Source organism: Canis lupus, chromosome 13 (assembly GCF_003254725.2).
Source record: "Canis lupus dingo isolate Sandy chromosome 13, ASM325472v2, whole genome shotgun sequence".
NCBI classification, from domain to species: Eukaryota; Metazoa; Chordata; class Mammalia; order Carnivora; family Canidae; genus Canis; species Canis lupus.
In genome coordinates, this window is record NC_064255.1 from 18,337,052 (window position 1) to 18,364,764 (window position 27,713).

The 27,713-nt window shown below is 39.1% G+C and overlaps 1 protein-coding gene and 1 long non-coding RNA gene across 4 annotated transcripts in view; one reads left to right on the forward strand and one right to left on the reverse strand.

The window, feature by feature from the left end:
- LOC118354188 (uncharacterized) overlaps positions 1-26,249 on the forward strand; it is a 285,418-nt gene extending 259,169 nt beyond the window's left edge. For 2 of the 3 annotated variants that reach the window (XR_004814213.2, XR_004814214.2), the window contains 5 exons: positions 1,054-1,171; positions 3,074-3,246; positions 10,736-10,826; positions 16,879-17,010; positions 17,122-26,249. This is a non-coding gene — a long non-coding RNA (uncharacterized LOC118354188). The remainder of the gene's footprint in view (positions 1-1,053; positions 1,172-3,073; positions 3,247-10,735; positions 10,827-16,878; positions 17,011-17,121) is intronic. The other variant, XR_007401522.1, reaches the window with a different exon arrangement.
- On the reverse strand, positions 27-27,573 carry TNFRSF11B (TNF receptor superfamily member 11b). Its single transcript, XM_025451022.3, has 5 exons — positions 27,437-27,573; positions 8,920-9,289; positions 4,963-5,154; positions 3,016-3,240; positions 27-1,226 (listed from the first exon to the last, which is right to left on the reverse strand). Exons 1-5 carry the CDS (start codon positions 27,464-27,466, stop codon positions 838-840), a joined length of 1,206 nt encoding a protein of 401 aa, XP_025306807.1. The 5' UTR covers positions 27,467-27,573; the 3' UTR covers positions 27-837.
- Between the last annotated feature and the right edge of the window lie 140 nt (positions 27,574-27,713).

Consider the following 27,713-nt stretch of genomic DNA (forward strand, 5'->3'; position numbering starts at 1 on the left):
TCAAATAAAAGCAAGAGGAAAAGCAATGAAAAATAATTTGAAAACTTTAATGATGTTTAGATAGTAAAAACATAAAATCTTTTAAATAAAGTACATTCAATTTCTCAGAGCATCTAATATTCAGATAATTTATACTTCATACACTTTCCAACATTAAACAATTGACTATATAATGCATTTTCTATAAAATGATATTACAGCTTATACAGGTAAAAGTATATTACAAAAACACTCCACACAGGAAGGATGGCCGTACCTATTAAGAGATGCTATAAACTTTCCATTAAAAAATATATTTTATCTCTCATTTGTCATAATAATAAACAGAACATATATTTTTCTTTCTAAAATTGTCTTATACAATTTCCCTTTAGGATGATAATATGTACAAACCTTATATCTGAATGAATATAAATAGAAATACTGTAATAGTGTTACAGATATATTAGTAACTTTACAGAAAAAAAATAGGGCTTTCTAATAAAAGCCTCTAGCACAGCTGAAATCTCAAAGCTATTTAAGTTAGACATTCCCATATTTAGTAAGGCACAATGGAATCTAGTTTCTTATTTCCAGTTGAATTACTGCGAGCAGTAATAAGAGAAAATATAGTCAGTAGATATTGGACCAGATCTATCAGTTGGATAAACTTTTTTGGGGAGACGTTAGTTCTTTCTCCACACCATTGTTTCCTTTTGTGCCCTGTGGCCAGATCTAGTCCTTGGCGATGAGAAAGAAATCACTGTACCCCCCGCCCCCAACAAGTGCCTGAGAAATAGTTTACTCATTCATTGGATCTGGTCTATTATGAGGACATAGCCCAGTGACCATTTCCAGTTATAAGCAGCTTATTTTTACTGATTGGACCTGGTTCCCTATCATTTCTAAAAATAGCTTCTGATATAATCTGTACATAGTGAAGCTGTGAAGGAACCTGATGGTCTTCTTCAGGCTCTGAGTGACAGTTTTGGGGAAGTGGTATGGCTTCAAGTGCTTCAGAGCATGCATTAAGCCCTTCAAGGTGTCTTGGTCACCATTTTTTATTCTCCACAGGCTGAGCAGCTTCAGAATCTGCTCACTTGATTTGCATGTCTTCATCGTCTTCTCAATGTCTTCTGTGGTGACTTTCTTCCCCGGTAAGCTTTCCATCAAGCTGCGGAGCTGCTCGAAGGTAAGGTTTGTGTATCCAATGTGCCGCTGTACGCTGTTCTCACACAGGTCAATATCTGCATAAAGCAAAAGCCCAAAGAGATGTTCACATAACGTATATTCTAAAGCCACCAGCACAAAACTATCATGAGGCTGAAGGAGGTTCTCCTAGAATTTCGTAAATTTATTTTAAGGATAACCTCTTTCCTTTTTTTTTTTTTTTGAGAGGGAAGGGAGGCCTAAGTGATGCTAGTTATTTGTGAGAACTGAGCTGAATATTATTTTGTGGTAAAGGGTAATATGCTTTATGTATTCTAGGCATCCAACAAAGCTTTGTAAAAAGCCCTAATTTTGGAAATGAACAATAGAAAACTATAGACACATCACTCAGTTTTCTAAGAAAAATTGGGAAAATTAAAACCATAACATTTCAGAAAAATAGAAATAAAGTATTCGAGTTAGCCATTTTTTAATATAAACTTGAACTAGTGGATATCTGGTATATACCCCATTTGAAGAGAAAAGGGCTAGTTAAAACCAAGATAATTTATAGCACAAGAGGATAATAACTACGGAGGAGGAGATCTGAAAAACCCAATAAAATGAGGGCAAAGAATGGTAGGATCTATATGGCCTAGAGTGTATTTCAGTAATGAGCTGCTACATAAATGTAAGGGAGAGTATCTAACATTTCCATTAATGACATGAGTCATTTACTGTCTGTGAGCCCTAAGGCAAGTCAGTTCATCTTTTTGGGTTGAAATGTCCTCATTTTTAAAATAGAGAATTTGGCCCCGTAAAATTCTAACAGTCTCTGATTCTCTATCCCACCCCACATCCCCCGCCCCCTTTTTTACTTGCTTCAGGGCTAATTATACTTTCAAAGAATACATTTTGTTTGCCAAAACAGAAGAAAACTTTACTCTGCACAAGTGAAAGCATTCAGCTGTCAAAGATCTTAGTCTCCTAAAATAACAGGCCTCAGTTTCAGATGCTTGAGGCTTTTGGGGAAGTATAAAACTCCTCAGTCATCTACCTGCAGGTAAATTGTAGATGGGTTTCTCACTGACACTGTCTGCACTATGAAAACCTTCCTCCTTCTTTCTGGCAGGTGCTCCAATGCTAACCGAAGTCCAGATTCTTTCCACTGTATATTCTAAAGCTTACAGTCCACACTGCATGAAACTTCCTTTTCCCCTTTGGATTCTTTCCCATCATAACACACACACACACACATACACACACACATTGTTTCTAAAGGAGATTCTTTATAAAACCCTATAACATGAGCGTACTTGGTTTTAACTAACCTCTTTCTCTAAGAAGCTCAAACACTTTACGGACCTCATCTCATTAATCCTCACAACATATGCTATTAAAATGGTAATTTTAAAATAGGCTATGTTGTGAGGATTAATGAGAGGACATCTGTAAGACACTTGGAGGCTCTCTGGAGAGAACTACCAAATGAATACAAATAAATACAACATAGCTTCTTGGTGGAAATGCAAGATAAGATCCAAAGTGTGTAAAGAACATCCAGGTAGGCCAGAGGGAATGCTAATAAAACTGCTAAGGGATCTAGAGGTGGAATTCCTGAGGTCCTGTATGTGAAATGGACCATCTCTTGGTTTAGAGTGTTCAATATACTTTAAAAAGCATTTGGGGGTATGGAGGAGGTGACACTACAACCGTGGATGACCGCTCTAGGGATAGCTTCTACACAATCATTTGGTGAAAATATTTTAGTCCAATAATAATTCCCAAAGGGAAACATCATCCACACAACTAAACAGGTACCTAGTCTTCTTAATGATAAATGGGTATCTTTGATTTGTTTGATTTGTTTATTTCAGGTTACCATACCTTGGAAGATCTTCTTGACTATATCTTGATCTTTGTTTTGATGTTTCCATAACTTCAGTAGCTGGAAAGTCTGTTCTTGTGAGCTGTGTCGCCGTTTTATCCTCTCTACACTCTCTGCATTTACTCTGGTGCCAGGCAAATTGTCTACCAGGACGCTGAGCCAATTAGGAGTGAACTTTGTAGGAACAGCAAACCTGAAGAATGCCTCCTCACACAAGGTGACATCTAAAGGTAGGAAAACCAAGATTTACTTAGCAACTGGATTCTTGGAAGTCCAGTGGGCAAGACATAAATAAGCCATCACAATAGGGTTTTTCAAAATCTAACGTGTTAAAAATGTGAAGTTCGAATAAAATCAACCCTCTGTTGGCTGGGTCTTAGTGGCAGGTTGTCAACTCAACTGGGTTTATGTCCTTTCTAATGTCCTTTTAGGGCATTTGGGTGGGGGGAGATTTTAACAAATGTCTAATGAAAATATTGCTGTAAATTAATTGCAGCAAAAATTCTATGACTTGAAGTACGCATTAACCTATTTTCATGTAAATATTAAATATCCTGTTAGAGGGTTAGCTAGCATCCACAAGTTACGTCAAGATCTGTGTCAAAACAAATATAATTACTGTCTTTAGAGGAGTGTGAAAAGTAATCTAGAGTAGTATACCATTTTCTGCACACACATAAACACTTAGTTTACCTTTAAGAACAAGGATAGATATAGATAATATATAGTAATAGTAATAGAGTAATAGATATAGATATAGTATATATATATATAGTAATATATAGATATAGTAATAGATATAGATGTAAAAACATACATTAAGTGGGAAAATAAACACAAAAAATATGCCACTTAGAAAAAGAGATACAATGGCCTGAGTGTCTGGGTAGAATCTGTTTATCCCAGAGGTTAAGAGTTTGTCTGCGGATTCATCAGACCTGATGAATCTTCTCTGATTCTTCATCACCTATACTGAACTTAAGCAAACTTCACAGTGTTTTTGTAAAGATTAAATCTCATATAGCAAAAGTACCTGGCACACAGTAAGTGCTCAATCAATGATAAAAATAAAATTTAAAATGAATTAAATAAAGAGAATGATAAAGGTCAAAGTCCCTCCTCTTATCACTCCTTCCCTCATTCCATTGTTTGAATAGGAAAGCAGAAAGGCTAAATGGCTGGTCTAAGATTCTGATGAAATGGTGAAAAAATGTTGGAACTGGGTTTGAATCTTAAATAGCTCACAGTCCTATGTTTCATATTCTTCTGTGTCATACAAAAAAATGCCTGGGGGGGGGGTGGTCAAGCTGGTTAAATGATAAAAGGCAGGTCATCTTCAGTGTGATGCATCCTTGATAGAATGTCTGAGATTAGTCAAGTTGTAGGAATGACACCAACACGGGATACATTCACATAATGAGCTTGGAGCAGTGACCCTTCCTGAATAGAGTTTAGGACAACCAGAGGAACTGATCACTTCAGTGCCATAGAGGTAGTAATACCATAGGTAACAAGCCAGATTTGCATTTTCTGATTTGTTACCAGTCTATGTCATGGTGCTTCTTAGTTGCCGGTTTTTATTCTTAAAACTGATTAAAAATGCATAATTTATTAAAAGAAACCTCTAAAATGTTGACTGCTAATTTGACTTTAGATATAATCTTTGCATCACCCTATTCCCCATGGGTAAGATTTGAGTCAAGTGTGAAAGGGACAAAGTCAAGTTTGGGAGCATGATCATGACAAGGTAAGACCTCTGGAGAGATTTTGACTTGTGGCATTAGCAGCAATGCACAGAACAGTCTTAGCCTGTTAATGTTCAAGAATGAAAAAACATGAGTTTTGCTAAGAAGGTAGCCAGAGGGTCTTGTATCTAATTCAGAGGTAGTAGAAGGTAGAAATTTAAGAAGGTATAATTATTTAAGAAGAGGTAGAAATATAATTACCTATTCCACATTTTTTAGTCGATTCACTGTTTCCAGAGCATACATTGTCATGAGTTGCATTTCCTTTCTGTGTTAGAAGGAGACCAAATGCACTGCAGTTTGTGTGTTTTCTACAGGGTGCTTTAGATGACGTCTCATTCGAGAAGAACCCATCTGGGCATCTTTTGCAAACTGTATTTCGTTCTGGGGTTCCTACAGAAAATACCAAGCAATTTAGCACCTTCTTCACAAACACTTGCACAGCAGACATCCTCTTAAGACATTTTGGAAAGACTTCTAACTTGGTTTTTACTTCTACTATTATGTTGCACAAAACTTTAGGCATTTTTCACCTCGTTAGAGAACAAAACCTTTAGTTAGTAACCCCTTAGGTGGTCTCCCTTCCCTGAAATACAAACACAAATATATTTTGCTGTGACCTACAAAACACGAAATGAGAGGGAAGGAAAGAGTAAGGGTGTTCATTTGTCCTGCCTGTGCTGAAGCATCCATGAGGCCTTGCTGCCAACCATATTCTTCTCACATTTCTTTCTAGAAAATCATGAAGATAACTGCTGTGTATATCTGCTGTAATATCATTCTTTGAAATTAGTACCCACTGAATGCTAGGTTGTTAAATTCCAGTCGGTGCCTCCTGAAGTTCTGTCTTTCCTGAATCCTAATTTTGAAGCAACTCATAAGTATGCTAACCTTGAGAAGTAAAAATTTACAACATTATAATAAACTTTTGAAGGTGGCAATAAAGTTGATCACTGACTTAAAAGCGTAAGCCTGCAGTTAAGCTACACAGTAAATGGGAAATGATATACCGTTTGCTTAAACTATTGAGTTTTAAAAGAGCACCATCAGTAAAATTTCAGGGAAGGGTGATTGCAAGGGCATTTTATTTCATGGTGGAAAGATACATGATAAGTTTGGAGAACTCGCTAGTTAGAAAAACTTGAACCAGTCAACAACTAAAGATAAATACCTTCAAACCCTTGACTTTATTATGTGTGGCTAGATTATACATTACAGGGTATTTGCATATGAAAATACCTCCATCTAGTGTAAGCTAGTTGAACAGATTCAGACTTCAATATTCAAATGTACTTTTTCCAGGCCAATTCTGGTTCAGGCGAGATAACAAATACAAAAGGGACAAATGAAAGGAACAGCAAGTTAATAAACTTCATTTATTAAAAATTCAAACCTCCCACCTCATTGTATCAAAACCAGAGGTAAGAAAGAAGGAAAGAAAGAGCAAAACGATTTGGTTCTAGTTTCAGCTCCTACTTCTTCTAAAGGAATTGATGATGCGTTGACCAGTAAAAATGACAAAGGGCTGGCAGGAAAAAAAAAAAAAAAAAAGAGGAAGGGGCAAACCACGGGCCTGAAATTTTCATGTGCCGTTTCCAGCATTGCAGTGACATTGTATTAGGGAAAACCTTCCACAGAGGTCTAAGTTTTGTTGTTGTTTAATACTTTCTTACTATACCTCTCACCTTAAGTGGGATCCAACTTCACACCAGTTCCTACAATATCATAAGCAGAGGTATTTGGCAAGGCCTCCATAGTATTCTTTCATTGCTAACATATTGGGAATAAGTGGACTTGGCCATCTGGATCTAAGTCTCCCTCGGCCAACTGCCACGTGTTCTGGAAAGCCAATTGCGTAAAGAAGAATCTTATCATTTTTCAGAAGAATTTTATCATTCTTCAGAAGAATCGTATCATTCTTTAGATATCATTCTTCAAGAATCTTATCATTCTTCAGACCCATGGTTTGGGTCTTGCCACACATCCCAATGACAATGTCAAAGATATAAGACATTCTTTCAGGTAATGTAATTTGTAAAGTTCTTTAACAGAATCCAAGAATAATGGAAGGAAAAGTTTCTTAAAATATTTGGGAGGCTTTATATAATGACCTTTCTGAAGAGGACTTCCCTCTTTTATCATTGTTAGAACTTTCTGTAAAAAAAAAAAAAGGTTTATCCAACTAAGTAAATGATTTTGCCTTATTAATGTCAGTGGAAATAAAGGTAAAAGGTATAATCTGACAGGCAAAATGTGAGACACCATAATGGGGAGGGGAGGTCTGCTTTCCAATTGAGGATGTCATCATGCCAGCCGTAAGAAAGGACAGAAGAATTACAGGACGCACACACAGAATGGCATAGGTAAAACATGGAAAAGGGATAATCTGACTTCAAAACAACAGCGGCAAGGAATGGTTAATACTTTTTGGAATAACACTACATAGTCCTCCTTCTCTTTGGACTGGAAACCTCTTATTTTCCATGAGGAACTGCTCTGTGGGTTTTTAGGGAGGGAGAGGTAAATAAGCCCCACTGTGGTGCCACAAATAAAATGTGTCTTTTTGTCTGTCTTCTGGCTGCCTGCTTGCTTCATTCCACAAACAAATTTTCATGCTGATGTGAGAAAATGCCATTTCCATTATTTTCCAAATTTTTCTAGTTTCCAAGCTATAGAGCCCCTGCTTAATTAATTTTTCTGCATATACAACTTAACTGAATTGAATTAAATGGATTTGGTTTTGTTGGGTGAGTTTTACCCCCTACAATTTGGTTTAGCTTTTGAATCCCAAAGCATCATGCAATAAAAGCTAGGAAGTCTCACCAATTTCTTCATACTCATGATGGAGACATTTTAAGGGACACTCATGCAATTTGCACCTCCTGTAATTATTTTTATACAATTCACAATTCAGGCAATGAAATAGACTTCAACTTTTGAATGTTTCCTTTGTATGCCTTTAAACCTAAAGTATTTGTCATTGAATAATTTAGGCTATGTAGAAGTGGTAGAACACCACTTCTGAAAGTTAAAATAATTACAAATAATTAGCATCCTCTAAACCAGCAGATCTGAACTAGGGGTGATTTTGGCATCCAGGGGACAACTGGCAATGTCTGGAGATATTTTTGGTCATCACAACTAGGGAAGGAATACTATTGGCATCTAGTGGCTAGAGACCAGGGATGCTGCTAAACATTCTACAATGCACAGGACAGCTGCGCATAAAAAGAATTATTCAGCCCCAAATGTCAGTAGCACTGGGGGTGAGATACACTGTTTCATACTGAGTAATCAGAATCTATACTGATTACTACTTCCTCCAGAAAAGTGGGAGAAAAAAGGAAAGGAGAGGAAGTGAATATTCTTAATTTTCCCAAGTCACGAGAGGATATAGACTGCATTGAAGCTTCATGAATGTGGTAGGAAAGAATGTGGGTTGCAGCTTTATAAGATTCAATGCACACTGGCCCTAACCTGTGCTGTTCAAAATGCAAAAAGAGAAAGTACTTTTGTTTGTAGACAAGTACTTACTCTTGGCTTGACAATCTGTTTTGTCTATGATAAAGAATAAGCTCATTTTAGAGATACTGCTGGTCTTTATCCTCATAGACACTCGACTCCCATGCCAAGGGAAGAACTAACTTCATTTTTAATAATGAAATGCATTTCCCCGAACCATTCTCATTTTTTACATAATTAATTATAACTGCTTATTGTTAGCACTCCAGAGCCTCATTAATATCAGCCTAATTACTCTCTTGGTATCAATTATAATTTCTGATGTTTGTCAAAAAGCACTGTAGTTTGAAGCTGTCCATGCTGAAGGGAAACACAGAGGTATGTATCAACCATGAACAGTGCGACTCAGAGCATATCCCTTTAAAAAGGAGCACTCCATCACGCATCTCATTAGAGACCCATTTGCTGCATTTGAGATCTGTCACTAAATTGCCCAGTAGTGGCAAAGTATTCTTCTGAGGAATGGTCCTTTGGCAGCCAGCCAGACACACAGGACGTACCTAGCAGGTTCTATTACCTTTGCAATTTGCTATCCTATAATATCACCAGGACGCAAAGTGTTCCCTTAAACTTTCAGTACTACCTGACTTTGTATGATCTCATTAATTTTGTCGCATGCTGAAAGCCGATGCGTACCAGCGTGGAGCACTCCAAAGCCAGGGGGACAGCTCCTGTGCTTCAGGCAGAACTCAAGCTCCAGGTAGCGCCCTTCCTCACACTCGCACACACGGTTGTGGGTCCGGTTGCACTCCTGCTTGACATACTGGAGCTCCTTGCACACCGGCCTGCAGTATAGACACTCGTCACTGGTGTGCCACAGGTCCGTGTAGTAGTGGTTGGGACAAGGGACACACACAGTCTTCCGCCTTGCTGTGCAGTGCTGTTTCAGAGAAGTGCCAGGAGGACACTTGTCACACATCAGCTGGCGAGAGGTTTCTGGGTCATAATGAAGGTACTTTGGAGGAAAGGTTTCCTGGGTGGTCCATTTAATGGAGATGTCCAGGAACTAGGAGAGAGGGAAACAATGGCATGTTAGCATTGTTAGATAGGGTGGCTCTTCTGTGCAAAAGCATCATTAGACTCAGAAAGTCCCTGACTACCCTCCTGCCTACAGGGCTGCACCACAGAAAGTGAGTTCAGAAGCCGTCATTTTTGCCTCTCGTAGCTTAATTTCAAAGACCAAGATGGGGGTGGCAGCACACATTGATTTAAGTAAACCCAGGCTCATAGATAATAGGATGTTTAATCTCCCTGGGTTTCAGGATGTCTAGATGAATGAGTTGGATGAATTAGTAGGCCTCAGAATAGCTATACCAGAAATCTCCTAGACTCCCCGATAAAAATGCGGACTCCTGGGATTCACAACCCTACCCATTCTGATTCCGCGGGTGTGGAGCTGGGATTAGAGATTAAAAAATACTCCTGCAGTGACTCCAGTGCGTGGAGTCCATACTCAATAACTATTCTTTCATTTATTCACTTCACAAATAGCTACTGAGCCCTTAATATGTGCCAAGCTCTGTGCTGAACAATTAGAATGCAGTTGTTGAGTAAAACAGTCAAGAAACCCTCCCTGCTCTGGCAAAGTGTACAGTCCAGTGGAGTAGTGGGTAAGAGAATAATTACAGATAAATTACATGTTAGAAGGTAAGTGTACAAAAAAAAAAATCAGCAAGTCAAAGAGATTGGAAGTATGGAGGGGGAGGTGGAGAGACTAACATTTAAATGGGGGGGATCACTGTAGCTATATTTAGGACTACGTATCTCTCTTTCAGTTTTCCCATTCTAAGACTTGATGTATAGTGAAATAAAGAGCTGGTGATGTGTGAAGACTGCATGATTACATTAACAGTCGTCCAGACCATCCATCCATTCATTCAATCATGCACCAGCCAGGCACTGAACACCTATCAAGAATGCACAGGAATATGCTAACAGATGAGACATAACCCCTGTCCTCATGGAGCCTGAAGTTCATGGAAAGATTCCAAGACTTTTAAGACTGATATTTTCTCCAGAACATCCTACAGCCCTATCTTGACTCTTGCAGGTAAATGGTGACAAGAAAATTAAATGACCACCTCTTTTCACGTTGGTTGGGAAAAACCTCAGGGAACAGGCAGGGTTTCAAAAGTTTCTATACATAAAATCAGGAATAGGTCCAAGACAGCAGGTGAGAAAATCTCATGGGTGAGGGTGCTGCTTGGGAGGGCAGCTCCACCTGGGTGCTCTATCTCATATTCTAGATCTTCAAGGGAACATGGAAGTAGTTCTTCACACTAATTACCGAAAGCACACTCTCAGAAGACACAGTGTTGTTTGTGTGTAGGGGGTGGTTCATTTGGTTTTTATTGTTTGTTTATGGTACGGGGATCAACATAGACTATTTTCAGGCTTTGGGGAAGTGGCAGACCAAACACAGTAATTTTTTCCAAACTTTTCTTCTTTATAGAACCCAGGAAATTTCACAGGAGCCCCTTGACCTGGGAAAAGCATGCCCAGCTATGGAAACAACACTCCCTTATGAATTTGGAGTGACAAAGGTAAAGAATGGCCCTTTTCATAAGCATTTGGGCATTTTCATCTAATTAACAACACATTCACTTCTTACTGGAACATGACAAGCATCAAAGCTGACTAGACCTAATATGAGCTGATAAGCCAAAAGAAAAAAAAAACCCAAAATATCTCACACTGGGCCATGAACAATCTTCAGAGTCTTGTGAGATAAAGGACTCCTACCTAACAAAAAGTGGAATACAATGCAAAATCAGGGCTGCTCTGGGGGCCTTCTCAAGACACTTTCATGACCTGAGGGTTTCTAGGGAAAAAAGTCCTTGAATTTCCCCAGGGACTTTCTATTGGCTCAGACAAAGCTCATCAACATGAGGAGAAAGAAGAAATGGACCAATAGTGGGTGGAAACTCTGGCTTGCTCTGAAGCTTTCAGAAATATGGAATCTATTTATTCATTCAACACGCATCTGGTGAGCATCCACTGTGTACCAGGCATTGTAGAATGAACTTAGCATAGAGTGGTGCACAAAAGGCAAGATGGCTGTTGCCTTCAAGGAGTTCACAGTCTAGTGAGGGGAAAGACCGCAAAGAAGTGAAGAAATAAATAATTATATGTTTTGAGGGAAACAGAGCAAGATGGAAAAGCCTTGTAGCTACTTGGTCATTTGAGTAGATGATGCTACCTCTTTCAAGGCCCCTTGTGTGAATTTGGCTTAAATATTCCTAAAATCTTCAATATTAGGGAATGAAGTTTTCCCAGTGCAACTTGCAGACACATGGAAGCAAAGAGAAATGCTTTTTTTCTCTCACTGTTCACCTTTGATTTTCTGAAAGACTGTTTTTACAGGTTATGTCACTTTTAAGAGCTTTGTCTCTGAGGTGCAAAGGAACACCTTTATCTTGTGTGCTACAACTGAGTGAGCCCCATCTTGGTAGAACTAGAATTCCTAAGACTTTCTCCAGCCTGATTCCCCATCAATCCCCCTTTCTCATTTCAACATGGCTTAGTTGTGCCCATTTACTCATCAGCTGACTATTTTCTCCCTTATCAAGAAATGATAGGATGGGATGGGAACCCACACCCCCAGTGCTTGTGTTTCTCACTAGAAGGAGCCACATAAATTGAAGATCTGACCAAGAAAGCTGATGCAATTTATATTTTTCTAGGCAACTGGACATGACACTGTTGGTTTCCAGGAACCATGCATAAGAAATTAGTTGCCATTTCTTCAAAATACAGGGAAGTTGAGGTGAAAGGAATCCACAGAGACATAAATAAATAAGGTTGATTTAAGGATTAGAGGGCAATTATACTAGTGAAGGTAATTTCTCCAAGGCCACCGCATTGGGATTATCATATATATTTTTGCAAATCAGAAGGCCTTGAGGAACTGCAAAATAACTTGTTTTTAGCAACTTCTGTTGGGCCTCTGTGTTTTATTTGAAAATTTTCCACTATGGTAAAAAGACAGAACTGTGTGGCCAAAACTGGACGGTGAGGTCTTAATCTCTGGTTAGCCCTAATTCCCGCACAGAATTTCTGGAACCAGTTACTGGACAGAGGATGGGCAAGATCAATGGAGCTCTTCATGTCAGTCCTGTCCCTTACTTTCTTCAGCATTTCCTGGAAAAGCAATGAAAAAGATGCCATAGAAGGACACATCATCTTAACATTGGCTCCATCTCCTTTTTCTCTTTATTTTTTCTTTCTTCCTCCTCCCATTTCTTATGCATACACCCTTTGGGGTAGACCACTTTTGCTTGAGGGAATCTGGGACTCCTCCAATTTAGTGCTTCCATCTAGTTTTCCTGAAGCCCTGGTGCCTCTTTCCTTGAAAGGTCACTTAAAGTGCCATGTCTAATAGCTTAGTTCTTCTCCTTGCCCTTCCATTTTTCATGGTGGACAGAGGTTAAAGAATGTTCTATGTCAGCCCAACCATCTTTTCTCATCTATCAAATGTTAGTAAGGGTGGTGGTGAGTGGGTTGAATTGTTTGTTCTTTAAAGTCCTTTCAAGCTACCATCATAATATTCCGTGGTTTGACAGCATTTAATTAGCTAATGGCCTTGGAAACAAATCTCTTGCTTTAACTCCCTATTTCTTGCTCCACTGTTTTATTTGTGAAACCACTTTGGATCTCAGAACCCCCTTTTCCAATCTCCATTTTTCACATTCACCCATGTCTACTACTCCTTTTTGTAGAACCAACAACTGATGCCCCAGTACCCTGACTTTTCAGCCATCCCTTGTCTTCTGACATGCCATCTTTCATCTGCTCTTACCATGATGTTGGTACTTCACAAAAGCCAGTTGCATGTTTGTTGCTGAATCTGTTATGCTAGTTTTATCTCTGTATCTGTACATGCTATGGTTGTAACTATCCTTAGGTAATTCAGTCAAATATTATGCAAATCAATCAACAGGGGTGTGAAAAAAATTACTTTTCTAGGAAAAATGCTTTGGGAATGACTTGATAAAGATGAGCCACAAAGAAGCAAAAACAATCTATTATAGAATCTGGAGTAGCTGGGACACCTAGGTGGCTCAGCGGTTTAGCGCCTGCCTTTAGCTCAGGGCGTGTTCCTGGTATCCCAGATCCAGTCCCACATCAGGCTCCCTGCATGAAGCCTGCTTCTCCCTCTCCCTCTGCCTATGTCTCTGCCTCTCTCTGTGTGTCTCTCATGAATAAATAAATCTTTAAAAAAACAAAAGAATTTGGAGTAGCTGAGACAACTGTAAAAACAAAATGGGGTAAACGTCTAGAATACTCAGTTTGTTTCATAAAGGTCTTTAAGGGCCAAAATTGAAATGCATGGGCCATATATATTATAAAACATGTTTTTTTTTTTTTTTTTTTAAAGAAAGATAGCATAGGACTTAAGTTAGCAAACCCAGATTCCAGGAAAAGCCTTGGCCAAATCTCAAATTACAGGTGAATGAATGTTTATTTAAATGTTTTAGTTTATAGTATATGTGTATACTTTTTAGTATTAATGTTTTAATTGATTTTCTTGTTAATCATCCAACTCTTAGTCCCAATCAAAATTTCTAATTAGAATTCTTAATATTTAGGAAGTAGAGTGGTATGGTAATGATATTTGCAGGTAACAAAAAATGGACAATATGAAGATGGAATTCTATTTTGCCTATCCCATTCTAACATACATGCATCAAATCTCTACTCTGTGATAGGCAGTAGAATTAAAAATAACCTTTATAATATTTTGATTTGTACCTACATTAGGATATTATTATTGTTGTTGTTGTTGTTCTACCAGCTACAAAAATGAGTCTTCGAATGAGTAACTAACTGTCCTAGGTCACAGTCATTATTAGTGGAAGCAGAATTCAAACCCAGAGCATGTGCCATATAATACTGTTTTTTGGTCAAATCCTTTAACATTTACCAGATGCTCTCACTTATACTATAGCCTTCATGCATAGTTTAAAAGTAAGACCTGATTTGCTTATTTTTCATTTAGACCCAAGAGCACAGAGTTAGGAGATCATGGAAGATCAACCAAAGCCTTCCTGAAGTCCAGATGAACTGACATTGACTCTTCTTTGTACTGAGACTAGCACTTACTGGTCCAAGCCACCGAGATAGAAATTTCTCAGATGGTGATTTGACTAGAACACTCTACTGGTCTATGTTTCATCCTAAAGGCCAAGTGAAGAATACACTTTCTCTAACAAGTTTATTTTTACATTATGCAATGCAGCAAATTCCATACTACTGGGCTTGCTCTCTGGTATACAGAACCATGAGTGACCCAGTGGGTTTCTGTTTATGGAAAATTCATTAAAAGGAGCCCACGCACAGCCTGAAATAACTACTTGGTTTGGGAGTTCCTTTTGTGATCTCTCGTCATGATCTTTGCCACAGAGAACTATTTGAGGACTATCCAGAGTTAGCTAAAGTTCTGGTCAGTTTAGAAACCATGCCGTTTTACAGTTCATTTTAGCCAAGAAGGGAGACATTCAGGACACATATCATGGTGAATTTCCTATAGATCTCTTGCAGTATAAACTATAAAGCTTATTTTTTTTAAACTATTTTCCTATGAAGTTTAGTGTATTTGATTTTCTATAGTTTTACAGTGTAGTAGCCCATTCTCTTTTTCCTCCATTGCTTAAATAATTCATTTATTCAATCAACAAACCCTTCCTGAAACAATTACTATGCTGTAGAAATACCTCTAAATGATGGAGTTGAATAAGTTAATGTTCCTGTTTCATAGGAACATTCATCTAAAAGCCCAGCCTGATATAAAATACTCATAAATCACTGCAAATCAATTGGAAGCAGAAGAGAGGAGAAAGAGGATCAAGAAAAGACTCAGCAGAGAAACAGGTCAGAAATTATAAGGGACTGAAGTTAGGCACTGATAAGGGAGGAGAAGGAATAGATATGATATGTTGACTGATTGCATGGAGAAGATGCCCTAGAAAAAGCGATTGAAGAACATACCCATGAATTTGAACTATTAGGTATGTAGTATTGTCATTAATTACTGATGCCAGGAGAAGAAGACAGTTATGGAGAAAGAAAATGAATATACCTTGGGACATTTTCCATCTATGAGACTCAAAGTGATATCTACTAGATAACTGGATATATGTATTGGGAATTTAGGAGACAAAGGCAGCTAAAGACACAGGTTTCAGGGTTAAGAGCACATAAATGGCTCTATGAGCAGAAAGGTCAGATGGCCTACGGATATTGCATATAAGCATAAAAGGACAAAAAGTTAACCCTGGAATTTATATGCAAGATGGGATGAAAAAAGAGAAGGTAAAAAAGGAATTTCACAGTGTTTTGAAAAGAATGCTAAATGGATAACTTAACAAATTCTAAAAAGTATGTATCTTGGCCATTAGATCAATGTTAATTAAGAAGAGCACTTTTATTTTTAAGGATTTTATTTATTTATTCATGAGAGACAGAGAGAGGCAGAGACACAGGCAGAAGGAGAAGCAGGCTCCATGCAGGGAGCCCAACATGGGACTCGATCCCCCTCTCCAGGATCACACCCCAGGCTGAAGGCGGCGCTAAACCACTGAGCCACCCGGGCTGCCCAAGAAGAGCACTTTTAGCTGGGAACTTACATTTAGACTATGAATACCAAGCTTCCAACTCAGTGTGACCACCAGGTTTAGAAACCTTGAGCCACTATCTCACCTCTAAAATGAGAATAAACCTTATTTTAACTATCCCTGTACAACTGTTGTATTTCAAATGAATAAAAGAAGGTACACAAATAAACTTGGTAAAGAATAAGCTCCCAGACAAGTAGGAGGCATTATTACATATACTAATTATACAGAAGGTGGGAAATGGGAGATATTTTGAACCAGACGTTTCAGAAGACATTTTGAAATTTCCTGTGCAGTAGGAAGTTAACACACCTATGATGTGTCGGAAGTTGACTATCTACCCTATTCTTAATTATCTCTAGAAAAAGTGATTTTTTAAAAAATTAGTTTCAGTATCTTCCCAACTGGTATCATTTTCTTGGTCTATTTCAAATATTTTCAAGGCAATTTCATGGATTTGCTTAGGGGGATCAGATAGAAAAGAATTTGTTTCCATACTCCTTATATGCTTAACCATGGTATCTTACACATATATCAAGTATTCAATATATCTCATTTAATTTTATTCAGTTCAATAGGCACATTGAATGCTTACTGTGTGTAATTAGGATTACTGGTGATGATGTGTGCACACAAATACCCAACATGTAAATTTGCAAGAACAAGCAAAAAATCTGCAATTTTCTCATCTGTAAAATGATACTGATAACACAATGTGCCTCTAGGAAACATTTTTTTAAAGTATCTTTCATCTCCCATGGCATTTTGCAGGTACTGTCTATTTGCATTTAGCTTCCATTTTAAATGCGAATGTAGAAAAAAAGCGGGTAGTTCATTTGAGAGATTTATCTGCTGCTGCCAGTTCCCCACCTAAGGGTCTCCCACTGCTTAATAATTTTCACAATAGCCAGTTGTTTGGCTGAGGATTATGTCTCTAAGTAAGAAGTAAGAGCAAATGAATTAAATCTGTTCATCTATACAGAACTGATTTGCTGCCAACAGCTAATACTAGGCAAACGGGAAAGGAAACACGAAGAATTATGATTTGTTAGATGAATCGCTGAGCCAGATTCTACACTCTTTTGCTTCCTTTGGGGCTGAAGAACTGTCTCAGGTAAACTTCAACTTTCAAAGCAATTTTTTGTTCCCTTCAGAAGTTTCCTTTAGCTGTTTGAAACCTTTTAAGTTAATTAGCAGTAAATTGTTTATGTTTGGAATCAACCAGAATTACCAGGACAGATTTGCTTGTGATGCTTCTGGCACTTTGGAGGAGTTTTACAGACAGCTGAGTTTGATAGATTCACAAGTGAAAAGAAAAAATCTGAAGCAAAAGAACTAGCAATACAGGTAAACTTAAGACTTTCCCAGAAAGGTATGTAGAAATCTCACATGTTTGGCTTCTGTTAATCACCAGATTTGAGATTGAATATTAATTCTGAAAAGTTCAACTCAACCGCAGAGCTGGTTGCAATTTTCTCTATAATTATGTCCATTCAGGTCCACTTAATAAGCATTACTTAAGAGTATTTCACCTGCTGTCCTTGGCATTTGGGGCTGACAACTGGCAACACATTTTAGTATGTTGATCATTTTGAACACCAATTTTTAAAATTCCTTTTTATTTCTATAGTGCTTTTCTTTGAAGATAATACATTACTCACATTTTATTAATCTCTTCTGGTTATTAATGATCTGGATTGAGGTCCAATCAGCATATAGTTAAGGGCAGCTGGTGAGAAAAAGTTAGGCTCGAGAAGCTGTAGTGATTATAAAATGGAACAGAAACTACAAATAGAAATGGAACAAAATAGGGTATGAGTTAAACATGGAGGGATTTACTGTGTGCCTCCAACACGTGAAATTCTAGGAGCCCCAGGTGATACAGGAATAATATTAGCTTAGTGCATTATATTATGATATAGCAGGCTCTATACTAAGCCTTTTCTTCACATGCTATTAACATCCATCCCCTTCGCCAATCTCTGAGGAGATATGATGATCCCTATTTTATGGACAAAGAAATAGCCTCTCACAGAACTTTAGTGATGTGTCAAAGGTCACAGGGCCAGTACACACGTGAGCTGGGATTCAATCCAATCCTGTTTAAATCTAAGCCCTTTAACAAATGGCTCTTGCCTCTGGGAACTTGCAGTCTTACAAAGGAGAGAGGCACAGAAGTAATCAACTACAACACAACATAAAGTTCAATAAGATCTACCTTGTACCTATGCATCTTATCTATGTATCCATCTTGTCTGTCTTTCTATCCAGCCAGCCATCTATCCTGCTGAATAAATTCTTCTCCCTCTCTTGTCCTAAAATACAATAGTTTCCACAACTTCTCTGGACAATGGTGCTATGAAACTGAGACGTACTTTAATTTTTTATTTACTTGCCACAGAGAGAGAAAGAGAGCTCACACACAAGCACAGGGAGCAGGAAGCTTGATACAGGACTCGATCCCAGGACTCTGGGATCATGACCTGAACCAGAGGCAGGCACTTAACTGACTGAGCCACCTCAGCACCTGAGAGGTACTTTATACTAAGCAGTAGCTTCTTGGTAATGTGCCCTCTTGAAGTGCTCTCCTTCCTTTTCCACCTTACTCTTCTTTCACTCGCTCCTCATTTCCTAGGATTGTAGTTTCTAGTAAAGTACTAAAATGTGAGTTAGCCTCATGCTGTGTTTCCTAAGGCATCTGGGCTTTTAACTCATGTCTAGTAAGGAGGCCAAGGCATTTAATTTTAAAAGAAAAAAAAAAGAGGAAAAAAGATGGAAATTACATTGGAATCGGTTGTCTCAAATATTTGACACTCAGGGGCCTCAGCTGGGGTTCTTTTAACCTCAGCAGAGAAGAGATCACTGGGTGTGAAGGCACCCACAGAAGCTTGGCTCTAACTTATAGATATTTTGTGTCCCACTGGACTCGAGCTACTAGATGTAAATTCTTATAGGACAAACAAACTCAGCTAGGTTACCTAAGAAAAAATTACTTCACTTCTCTGGACCTCAGTTTCTATGTCTATGAAATAGATACTAATCTCCACATCAGAGCCTTTCTATGCAAATTAAGTGAAATCCTGTGTGTGACTTTCATTTACAAAACATATTCTAAGTATCATTAGTGTCTTTCTATTTTAGGATTTCCTTCCTCCGCTCAGCTTCAATGGGTCATCCTGATGAAAGATGGCAGTGAACCTGTATGAAAGAAGGGTCAGTTGGAAGCAATGAAGAGAAAAGACTGATCCTTGTTTTCTTACTCTCACATAATAGGGTGTCTGATTTAAAGTCTACTGTTAGGTATCTGTTGACCCTTCCATTTGCAGCCCAGCTAAGCTTTTACATAATTTTAGTTCCCTAAATTTTGAATTTTTAGCATTAGAAGAAAGAAGTCCTTCTCATGAACACCCCTAACAATATCTTTGATACAGAAGGAGTTTCAATTGATAATCTAAAATAATAGGTTTAGGGGCACCTGGGTGGGTGGTTTAGTGGTTGAGCATCTGCCTTTGGCTCAGGGCAAGATCCTGGGATTCTGAGATGGAGTTCCACTTCGGGCTCCCCACAGGGAGCCTGCTTCTCCCTCTGCCTCGGTCTCTTCCTCTCTCTCTCTCTCTCTCTCTCTCTGTGTCTCTCATGAATAAATGAATAAAATCTTTTTAAAAAAACCCTATAAAATCACAGGTGTAAACATTTGTGATTTTAAATGCTCCTTGAAGTTCCTGCCGCTCAATGAGCTGATATACTTGGGGTCTGGCTACTGTGTCCATCAGGACAGGCTGGGTTTTATGCTGTGCTAAGAAACAACTTCAAAATTTCAGTGGCTTAAATATAACAAAGGTTTATTTCTCACTCATGCTATATTCCTAGTGCATCCACTGAAACCTATTAGCATTGTCCTTTGTCCAGGATCTAAGATGATAAAGCCACCAATATCTAGAATATGGCTGGTTCACTGTGGAGGAGGGAAAGAAAAAAAAAGTTGGAGGAGGGGGTCATAGGTCCTCACTTAAGTATTCTTTCGTGGAGTGACATATCATTTTAACGCTCAAGTCGGTGGCTGGCACTGTTTGCATCCTCTCCTCATCCTCCACCCTCACCAAAAGACTGGAAAGCACAGTCTTATGCTTCGAGAAGGGAGGACTGAGAACTATTTACAAGCAGCCCTAACAACTACATCCTTGATCAAAAAACATCAGTCATACTTTCTCGAGGACCTTTATTTTAGCACAATCCAGTTGATTTTCTCTTCTTTTTACTCAATAATAAAAGAAGGGACTGGGGTCACCTGAATGGCTCGGTCCATAGAGCCTGTGACTCTTGATCTCAGGGTTGTGGGTTCGAGCCCCATGTTGGGTGTAGAGATTACTTAAAAATAAAATCTTAAAAAAAAAAAAAGAAAACAATGTATGGGAGCAGAGATTTATGTCTATCAGCCTGATGTAGTCCTCAAGGGAAATATTTAACCTATTACCATGCCTACTCTGCCCAAAGGTTTGACATTTATTCTAAAGAGCCATGGGTAGTTGTCAAGTACTTCCTTGTGAAGACAAATGCAAAGAAAATTCTGCAATGAGTCTAAGGAGATTGCTAGCAACCAAAATTATACCTCTTTAGTAAGTCCTGAGGGAATGTCTTGGATCTGGCTTCTGGCTAAATGGAATATGAAAAATACCCACATTAAGGACTTCTCTGCATACTAGCTAACGACAAGAAAGACTTGTTTCCAAATGAGAAAATGTTTTATGGTTTAAAAGAATAATCTGTGATCTTAAAACAAATAAGTCTCACTACTTAAAAGGAGGTAACATTTCAAAAGCTGCTTCCTCTGGGATCTCACTGACTTAAACAGAATTTCTTATATGAGAAGCCAGTTGGGCAGAAGAAAATGGCAACTGCAACAAAATAGATTTTTTTTTTTTACGATTTTATTTATTTATTCATGAGAGACATAGGCAGTGGGAGAAGAGACATAGGCAGTGGGAGAAGCCGGCTCCCCACAGGGAGCCTGATGTGGAACTGGATCCTGGGACTCAGGGATCATGACCTGAGCCAAAGGTGGACACTCAACCACTGAACCACCAGGCGCCCCAACAAAATAGATTTTTTTAAAAAACATTCCTTTACGATTATTTTTTTCATAAATAAGTCCTTTTGGTTTTTGCATGTTCGGTGTATTAGTGTATCTTCAATTTGTTATTTTAATGACAAAAGCTTAAAACTAAGGCAGACCTCCTGCATATCACCTGATCCAATACCCCTATTATTTATTTATTTCTATGATTATGGTTTTTAATTCTAGTATAATTAATATCCAGTGTTATATTCATTTGAGGTGTACAGTATAATGATCCAACAGTTTTTAGAGATAGTAAAGTTAAAATCTCACATTGCTGGCATCACCAGTCGGACTGCAGACTAAGACAGAACTTGGCTTCCTGCCACTGGAGTGATCTTACTGTCACTATGTCCAGTTGAATTCCTAATTACTTCATTTCTTTTTTTTTTTTTTGGTGGTGGTGTTATTGCAAATTGATGGTGGGAGGAACTTTTTAAAGAATAGGTTCCTGATAACCGTATTTTCTAAGAATAAAAGAAATCACTTTTTGAACAAGAAAGTACCATTACATGGGAAGGAAATTGAGGTTTTTTGAATCAAAGACCAGGGGAGAAAATTGAATTTACCAAGGCAGCCAGAAAGTTTAGATGAATTACGGTCTTGTTTTAAATCTAAATCCATCTTGACTCCCATTTTCCTATTTTATAGTTGATTATTTAAGAAGTCCTGATGGAAAATGCTTCCAAGATATGGACAAAATTGAAGTAAAATCCTAAGGCTCTTCTTTTTATTTTTATAGACGATGCTTCACATCTTCACAGTATTAAAACATCATTTTAGAGAGGCAAATTTTTAAGAAATCAAAATAAGAAAGTAATAAATCAAGACCATTAGGAGCACATTACTTTCTTTTTTTTTTTAGAAGGGCTTTAGGAAGGACATTTCATTTCCTCCTGCATCGCCTACCCATTATGGCCAGGCTGATATAGGTGTTTCTCAGAAATTGGGGTGAAAACAACGTGCCCAGGCCATACCTGGGAAGTTATGCCACCTTTAGTTGGGAGAAACCATTTTGGTGTGTCTGCATGCTGTTCTGGCCTTCGGGGCGTTAATTTAGAGAGGCCAGGTAAATGTGAGACGGAGTGGGGACCACAGAGCTTCGTACCTAATGTGTTGTAATACTATTCTTATCCCTTACAACTGTCTAAAAGAATTCTTTTTTTAGACTTTCTATGCTAGTCACCCCAAAATATTCTGTGGTAGTGAGTTCCAAAAACTAATTACATGTCACATAAAAATACTGTCCTTGTATCTATTTCAAGTTGGCCATACCTCAGTCTTTCTTCTTGCACAGATAGTTTACAGATGTTGCTAGGATTTCCGATTCACTAGTTCCTGCTATTATGGGTTGCTCAGTTTTATTTTGATTTTTGTTTTCTTTTCTAAACATGGCTGCTATTACTGCTCATATTTGCATTTTGTTTACCGGACTATCAGTATCGCAAATGTGCTCTGGGGCTGCTTCTCTCTCTCCTCTCTCACCATGTGCAATCACCTTTCCCTACTGCTTTAAAAACCTACTGTATAATGATGACCAGATTTTTATCTTCAGCCCGGGCTTCTCCTATACTCTGAAACCTTGAATCCAAATGTCTATTTGACTTCTCCATTGGCATGTTTTACAAACATGTAAACTTGATCAAACCAAAAATGAATACCTGATGCCCAAACCAACCAAATGGGTAATGAGAAAGTGGGTTCAGCTGAGCTTAGGTAGGACCTCCACGAGTCACTATATGAATCTAGTTCATCTCTGTTGCTCACTTAAGAATGGGTCTTCATGAAGATATTGATACGAACCTTCACAGTAGAAATGTACAAATATTGGCACCTGGCCCAAAATATTGGTCAGGTGGATAGGGTGTCATACTTAATATTATGAAAGCCAACATTAGAATGTTAAATCTCTGGCAAAATCAATCAATCAATCAATCAATCAATCAATCAATCTCTGGCAGTAAGGAGAACTTTAGCAAGATTTGTTTGCCATTTCAGAAAAGCACAGCACGGAAGCCAACACTGATCATGGTTCTGAAACCCAGCACATCACATGGGTTCTGGCCTTTGTTCCTAGTGGTCTGTTCATGGAAATTTCACATAAAGATGCTAACATGTCACTGCCTCATGATGTCTTACAGTGAAGCTTATTTTATTATTAGCTACTTTCTTTTTATTTCTCCTTTATAGTATAGTTATGCTAGTATATTGACTTTAAAAATTATGTATGTAGGTAAAATATATGCACTCTAAATTTTGTTTCAGGAGAGCAAGAGAGTTGTTACAAAGGATTTATTTTCAGCGTGCATGAAAAAAGTGATATGATTGAGAATTACTGCCCTACAGGGCAAAACGTACAGATATACTGATAATTTTGGCATTTTTGCTCCATGGTAGCAACATAAGGGGCAGCCAGGCCTCATTAGTCAAGGCTTTGAATAATGCAAACATAAATTTTTATAAAATTACTCTTTCTCTGCAATCTATTTCCCAGTTCCCTCTTTTTGACTACAAAGGAGAAACTCGGGCTTAAAAAAATGCTAGTGGTTAATGAGATGCTGAAGGAAATAATACTTTTCAGAAAAAAACTTTCAGAATAGGGAACATGCAGGCAGGGGGGCTGAGGGTTGCTCAGGGCAAAACCCAGCAGGCAGGTTAGTGGATAGGAGAACTAGACTAGTTGAGTGTGTGTTTAGTGCCCCTTTGATAGACACTGCCATAGCTCTCCTTCTAGAACCAAGTGGATAAAACATCTGGCACAGAGGGACACCTGGCTCAGTGGTTGAGCATCTACCTTTGGTTCAGGTGATCCCAGGGTCCTGGGATAGAGTCTCGCATCGGGCTCCCTGCAGGGAGCTTGCTTCTCCTTCTGCCTGTGTCTCTGCCTCTCTCTCTCTCTGTCTCTCATGAATAAATAAATAAAATCTTAAAAAAAAAATCTGGCACAGAATGCTTTCTTCCCCAGTCGATGGAATTTGACAACTGTGGTTTAAGACTAAGAAATAAAATTAAAGATCAGATTGAAATTGGGAGACTGGGGGATCCCTGGGTGGTGCAGCGGTTTGGCGCCTGCCTTTGGACCAGGGCGCAATCCTGGAGACCCAGGATCGAATCCCACATCGGGCTCCCGGTGCATGGAGCCTGCTTCTCCCTCTGCCTGTGTGTCTGCCTCTCTCTCTCTCTCTCTGTGACTATCATAAATAAATTAATTAATTTAAAAAAATTTAAAAAAAAGAAATTGGGAGACTGTGCTGATGGGTGCTAGGGGCAGGGATCAGGACTGTTTGGGACTGAAGATACATCAGATTCTCCTACAACCTTCAGAGTGATTTTTCTCTTAAAATAAGTAAAGAAGCCAATAAATAAAAAGGAGACAAATACTCTCAATCATTGGATGAGGGGGAAGGAAACCAAAATAAACAACAAAACAAACCAGGAAAGGCATTATTCTGATGGATGGACAGATCAGGCAATTGTCCTGAGAAAAACATCATCTACCTCCCCACAACCCCTTCAGCCCCACGCTCCACCCCAAGTCTTATCACCCTGACATGAATTGGGAGCTTAACTCTGAGAAGGCCATTGGATGGTTCAGGGCACTACACAGTGGGAAGTTTCACTTACCAGTTAAAATCTAGGCCTAGGCCAGGATGCTCCCAGAGTACCTGAGCACCCATGAATGGAATGGCCTCTGCTTGACACATTAGTGAGCATTCCGGAGAGCCCCGTGACTGTGACTGTGGCAGGAGTCTTGGTGGCCATGCCCCTGCACTGCTTGCCTAAGGGCATATCCTCTGATCTCTTAGAAACAATCTAGAATTCTACTTTGCCACATGATTTTACTTTCTCCCACTTCTTAGGTTCAGGACACCTGGATTTTATCTGCAACAATAGAAACATTCTAGTCCTCCTTCAAGGTAATAGGTACTGGCCTCCTCTCCCCTCCCTCCTCTGAGCATCATCAGCTTTTCATTTACAAAATTCACTTGGGTCTAGATTTACCTACAGTGATCTGTGAGCAGACTTCTAGAAGCTACTGGTAATAGGCAGCAGGAGATTTATGTAGTTATCTTGCATGTGTGCATAACATTCTGTCTATTTTACAGAAAGCAAAAACACAAGAAAGATGTAACTTGCCCATGGTCACTTGTCACGTAGATGGTACTGCTGGACTTGAATTTTGGCCCAACTGCACTGCAGCTTCCTTTATAAGGACCTGGAGGGCGAATCTTTTATACACCCAGGACACCCAGCTCTTGCCCTTTTGTTATTCTCATTAGACAGAAAGTTGATATTCCAATGTCTACCTCCTCCATTTGACTGTGAGGCTCATGGAAGTAGGCATGGTGTCCATCCTGTTTTCCACTCTGTCCCTAGTCTCTGGGCCTGCCTGCCTCAAAGGACAAATTCCTCTAATGCTTCTACTTCTTACAGTTGCACCAAGGTGCTTATGAAAGGGCATCTGGACTCCTTGTAAGTACAGTGTCCGTCTCCAATCATTTATCAAATAAAGTCAATCTCAGAAACTGCAGAAAGGGAAAGTCTTCTTCATTGAAAGAATTCACTAGGTTCAAAGCACATAGAAAGTTTTCTCCTTTAATAATGTTGTATCATCCACAATTAGTTTTATCTACGTACGTATCTATCTCCCTAGATAGACTACATATCACAACGTTCATTTACTTCTTCCTTAGGAACACTTATGATTAGGTACATACATTATTTAAGGGAAATTCTGAGATTTAGAAGTCCTTGGTCATACGTTTATTATTAATTAAATCTGACAATACAAAGGACAAGGAAGACTAATGTCCCCATATTAACAGCAGAGTTATGTAAACTAGCAAAACACTAGAATGGTTACATTAATTGTGGTACATCCATACAATGGAATACCATACAATGAAAATGAATGAACTATTGTACAACCAATGGCAAAAAATGATCGCATAAAGGGAACATAAGTGAAAGTAGCCAGACACAGAAAAGTGACGAAGCCATTATGTAAAGTCCAAATACAAAGAAAGCTTATCTATGATGTTAGAAGTCAGAATATTGATTACTCCGATTACAGACATAGTAGTGACCCAGATAAAGCCCGGGGTGCTGGTAATGTATTTCTTGATCTGGGTGCTAGCTCATAAACGATCACTTTGAGAAACTTTATTAGGCACTTATGAGTTGTGCAATTCTCTGTGTATGTTATGCTTTAATAAAGGTTTACTTTTTGAAAAGTTCTACTTAGTATCTGTACTGGTGGAGTTATTTTATATATTATATCTTACATACGTAAGATCTTAGCGGTAGCTAAGATTCTCATTTGTGCACTCCTGTCTAACCTACATTTTCTTTAGTGACTTTGCTATTTATTTCCTTATTTATGCTTGTGTATCCTGGGAACTAACTGGAAGACTTCCTTGCCTACTCACTATTTGTGGGCTGGATGTTGAAACTCAAGCATTTACTCCAACATGTTCAACACATATGTGGCTTAAATATGGGTTTTCCTATCCTCTTGTGAATGTCTCATTCACATCTTACTGTATTCAACACTCTAGTGACATATAGAATAATCTACAAACAAATCTTATTAGCTTGATTGGCCAAAACTCTAAATTCAAAAAAAAAAAAAAAAAAAGTAAGCTAAGTCACAAAGACTCCTCTCTTTCTTTCCAAACAGCACTTTAAAAACATCTTGTAGCCCTATTTAGTGCTGAACTTCAATTATTTAAATCTATTTTGGAACATAATCGGCATCAGCCCACCAGTGTCTTCCACATTATATCGAAGTTGAGAACTGGAATAAACCATTTCAATAATAAAATTGTATTAGAATGTTAAATTGCACAGCCATGAAATCTATATATGCATGTGTAGGCAGGCATTTGTGTGCATGATCTTTTTCTCTGGTGCCAGTTATGCAAAATTTCCCCTAACGTTCGCTTAAGTGGGGTTGTGGGGGGCGGGTGATGAGCCTAAGGGTGCATCACACCATGTTCACTCTATCCAAACTTTATCCTAGCTGTCATAGTGTTCAAAGGCCTGGCATCTGCTTCTACGCGACCCCTTTATCTACCTACATATTTAAAACGATAAATTAATCCTCGCAGTGGTAGTACTAGTAATAATATGCAACTAACTGAGCAAAAACTCCTTGAGGGCGGCGGATCATCTGCAAAGAAGAGAGTAAGTAAGGAACGTGGATGCATATCATATTGCACCGGAGTCGGTCTAGCTAGAGCTCCTCCCGGATTGCACAGCCCAGCAGAGGTCCCCCGGGCAAAGGGCCCCCCGAGAGGCGCGCGAGGAGCCCCGCGAGGGGGCCCCGGTTGCATCCTGCCCGCGCCGCGCCGCGCCGCGCCCCGCGCGCTCCGGGGAGCGGGTCCGGGCGGCGGAGGCCGGGAGGCGGCGGGCGGGGACTTACCAGGAGCGCGCAGCACAGCAGCGGCTTCATCGCGGCCGCGGGGCACGGCGTGGGGCGCGGGGCGCGGGGCGCGGGGCGGCGGCGGCGGCGGCGGCGGGGCGAGCGCTCCGGGGCGTCTCCGCAGCCCGCGCGCTCATCACCTTATATACAGCGTCCGGGCGGCAGGAAGTACCGGCGGGGCTTTGATCGCTCATCCTCTATCTGCACCAAACTTTGCACCTTTCTTTTTTAGGAACTCGGGCGGGGCGCAGAGGCGCGGGGTTAACGCTTTCGGGGC